This window comes from Asparagus officinalis, chromosome 1 (assembly GCF_001876935.1).
Source record: "Asparagus officinalis chromosome 1, Aspof.V1, whole genome shotgun sequence".
In the NCBI taxonomy this organism is placed as follows: Eukaryota; Viridiplantae; Streptophyta; class Magnoliopsida; order Asparagales; family Asparagaceae; genus Asparagus; species Asparagus officinalis.
Window position 1 is genome coordinate 8,194,154 of NC_033794.1, and position 3,325 is coordinate 8,197,478.

The following is a 3,325-nucleotide window of genomic DNA, read 5'->3' on the forward strand; positions in this document are numbered from 1 at the left end:
GAGGTTCGGGAGGGCTGACGTGGCGTTGCCTGGTGGGTGTAAGATTGGGGCGAGGCCGGTGGATCTTTATGTAAGAGGGCTCACCGCGTTGGGTGCAGTTGTTGATATGAGGTGAGGTGGCGATCGCTGCTATTAGAAATTTTTAGGTAAATTTCACATAACCGCCCAAAAGGTTGGTCCCTTTTTGGGCAACTCCAAAAAAGCTCTTAAAAATGTCACGAAACACCAAAAAAAAGTTTTGTCAGATTGGCAGGAGTCTTAAGAAATTTGAGAGGTTATGTGACAAAGCTTGATGGTATTATGTGACGTTGTTAAAAGTTTTTGGTATCATTAGGCCAAATTCTTGGGGGTTATGTGAAATTTATTGCAAAATTTAGTTGGGATTTTAGCTATTTTTTTGTAATGGCTACCCTGTTATGGGAATTTGTGAGTGGAGCATTAGTTTGGTTCATACTTTGAAATTTTAGGAGAGGGTAATTGAGGCTAAGAAAGAAGAGAAATGTATTTAAAAATCAATTTTGTTTTATACATGGGAGGTCAACTATGGTACCTGTACATATTTTGAGCCGGTTGATGGAGAGATATAGAGAGAAAAGAAAAGATCTGCATATGATTTTCGTGGATCTAGAAAAAACTTATGATAGATTGCCTAGAGAGGTAATGTGGTGGGTTTCAGAAAAAAAAAAAATCTTGTATATATGTTGATGTGATTAAAGATATGTATAAGAGAGTAACAATTAGAATAAGAACTAATGAAGCAGAGACTAAGCCATTTCCTATTGTTATATGTTTACACCAAGGATCTTCCTTAAGTCATTATCTTTTTGTATTAGTTGTTGACCGACTTATTAGACACTTTCAAGATAAAATCTCATAGTGTATGTTATTTACAGATGATATAGTGTTAGTTGACAAAACTAGAAGAGGTATAATTTCTAAAGTAGAAAGGTAGAGATAAGATCTTGAATCTAAATGTTTTAAAATTAGTAGAACAATAACATAATATATGGTGTACATTTTTAGTAAAACTAGGAAAAGAAAAGAGCCTATAATATATATTGATGGACATACTGATGGTCAGAAAATGTCTAAAGGTAATCATTTTTTCTATTTAGGATCAGTCCTTCGGCATGATGGTGAGATTGAAGATGATGTTCCCCATAGGTTAAAATAGATGAGTGTTTCAGGAGTCTTATTTGATCGTAGAAGACCACTGAAACTAAAAGGAAAATTCTATAGGACGATTATAAGATTAGCAATATTTATGGGTCAGAGTATTGGGCATTAAAAAACATGTGTAAAAAATAGTGTAGTAGAAATGAGAATGTTGTGATAGTTTTGTCGGTATACACTGAAAAATATAAAAAGAAATGATTGCATCCGTAGTAAAATTAGATGTTGCTCCTATTGAGGTTAAAATGAGAGAGAATAGACTAAGATGGTTTGATCATGTATAACGGAGACCCCTTAGTGCACTTGTTAGAAAAAGTGATAGTATTATAGTTAATGGAGCTAGGAGATCCACAAGTAGACTTAAAAGAATTAGATTGGAAGCAATTAAGAAGAATAAGATTATGACTAACTTAACAGAGGAGATGTCTCATAATATAATAGAATGGAAGAATATGATTCATGTAGCCGACCCCAAACATTTGGGATGAAGGCTTTGATGTGTTGATGCTGTTGTTTCGCCATTAGTCTAGTTCAGAGCACATTATATTACATGTAGAAATTATTCATTCCTGGATGTGTCTCTGGATCTATCAGTCAATCGTTAATATCAGCTATGTTCTATATCTCATTAATTTATTGGATATAACTGCATTTTCCGTTATTTTTTATTTTCTGTAAGCCTGGATTAGATTTTGATTATAAATGACCTTTTCACCGGTACGCTTGTGTAGTAATATATTGATTGTAGAATATCTTGAACTTTTTTCTTTTACCCATGTATTGCCATTTTTTTCGTTTTCTTCTTTGGGTAGCTTGAAATGTATTATCTCATTTTCTGCTTCTGTATCGGTTCTTAACAGTGCGTTTTGGTTAGTATCAGTCTGATACAAACAAAAGCTCAGCAAATTTGCCAAGACAGGGCGTAAATTGGCTGGTCCCAGCGTTACATAGTGTACTTTGGATCACATATCTAAGTTCCACTGATGCAACTGACACCCATTATTTTCTGCCGGTATATTAAACATTGGTTTTCAGGGAACAGGACTATCTGTTGATATAGTCTTATATTTCTAAGTATGATTTGACTATGAAGTATGGACTTATGAACATTGTTGCAGCTTAATCAACGCTAAAATTAAAATTATCTTTGATTAATTGCCATATATTACAGTGATGAGAAAATCCACGTGCGTGCTGCAAATGGCAAGGGACTCGTTGGAGGTAGATTTCATCTCGATTATCCAAGCGTCGGGGCAACAGAAACCTTAATGATGGCAGCATCTATGACCGAAGGCGTTACTGTACTTACAAATGTAGCTTGGGTACGAGCCAAAATATTCAAATAAGTTACTCTTCATTCTAGTATTCCTTACAATCATTACCAAAATTTATCCATAGGAGCCAGAAGTGGTTGACCTTGCACAATTTCTGAATGCTTGTGGAGCTTGCATCAAGGGAGGGGGTACAAATACACTTGTGATTACTGGTACAAAAAAGTTACATGGTGCTGAGTTCACCATTATGCCAGATAGAATCGAAGCAGGTACATTTATGGTTGCGGCAGCGATAACTAGATCATGTATTTCGTTGTCACCTGTTATCCCCTCTCACTTAACAAGCTTGGTGGAAAAGCTTTCTGAAGCTGGGTGCAAGATCACAGAGAAAGGATCTCAAACTCTTGAAGTAAGTAATAGTGTAAATTTCACAAAACCTCCCTGAACTTTAGAAATCATAGAAAATGGCCCTACACTTTCAAAATTAAATTTGACCCCCTGAGCTGATGGAAATTCTCATAAATAATGTAAAATGGTAGAGTAGAAAGCAATTTTTTTTACTTTTTACGTACCTTTACCCAAAAAGTGTAATATGGAAATTATATTTAGTAGCTAGGGGTAATATTATACTATAGTTCTCATGTGTGAACTGTGAAGTACGTGGCAACTTTAAGTTATCACTGTCAGTCGTGGTAATTAAGTGATACAAGTTCAGGGGAAGAGGTTTCTAGGATTTATAAAGTTTAAAAAGCCCCCAAAGTTCGAGGGGGGTTTTATGAAAGTTACCCCAAATAAAACTTTTGGTCCTTTGGCATAACACTTGATTGAATTGAGGTTTGAAAACTTTACTTTGATTGGCAGGTTTCTGTAGCGTCTGG

At 35.2% G+C, this 3,325-nt stretch overlaps 1 protein-coding gene across 1 annotated transcript in view; it reads left to right on the top strand.

The window, feature by feature from the left end:
- LOC109830084 (UDP-N-acetylglucosamine 1-carboxyvinyltransferase-like) overlaps positions 1-3,325 on the top strand; it is a 5,298-nt gene that overhangs the window by 895 nt on the left and 1,078 nt on the right. The window contains exons 2-5 of the mRNA XM_020397238.1: positions 4-111; positions 2,345-2,495; positions 2,572-2,856; positions 3,309-3,319. Of these exons, the coding sequence (XP_020252827.1) occupies positions 4-111; positions 2,345-2,495; positions 2,572-2,856; positions 3,309-3,319 (555 nt within the window). The remainder of the gene's footprint in view (positions 1-3; positions 112-2,344; positions 2,496-2,571; positions 2,857-3,308; positions 3,320-3,325) is intronic.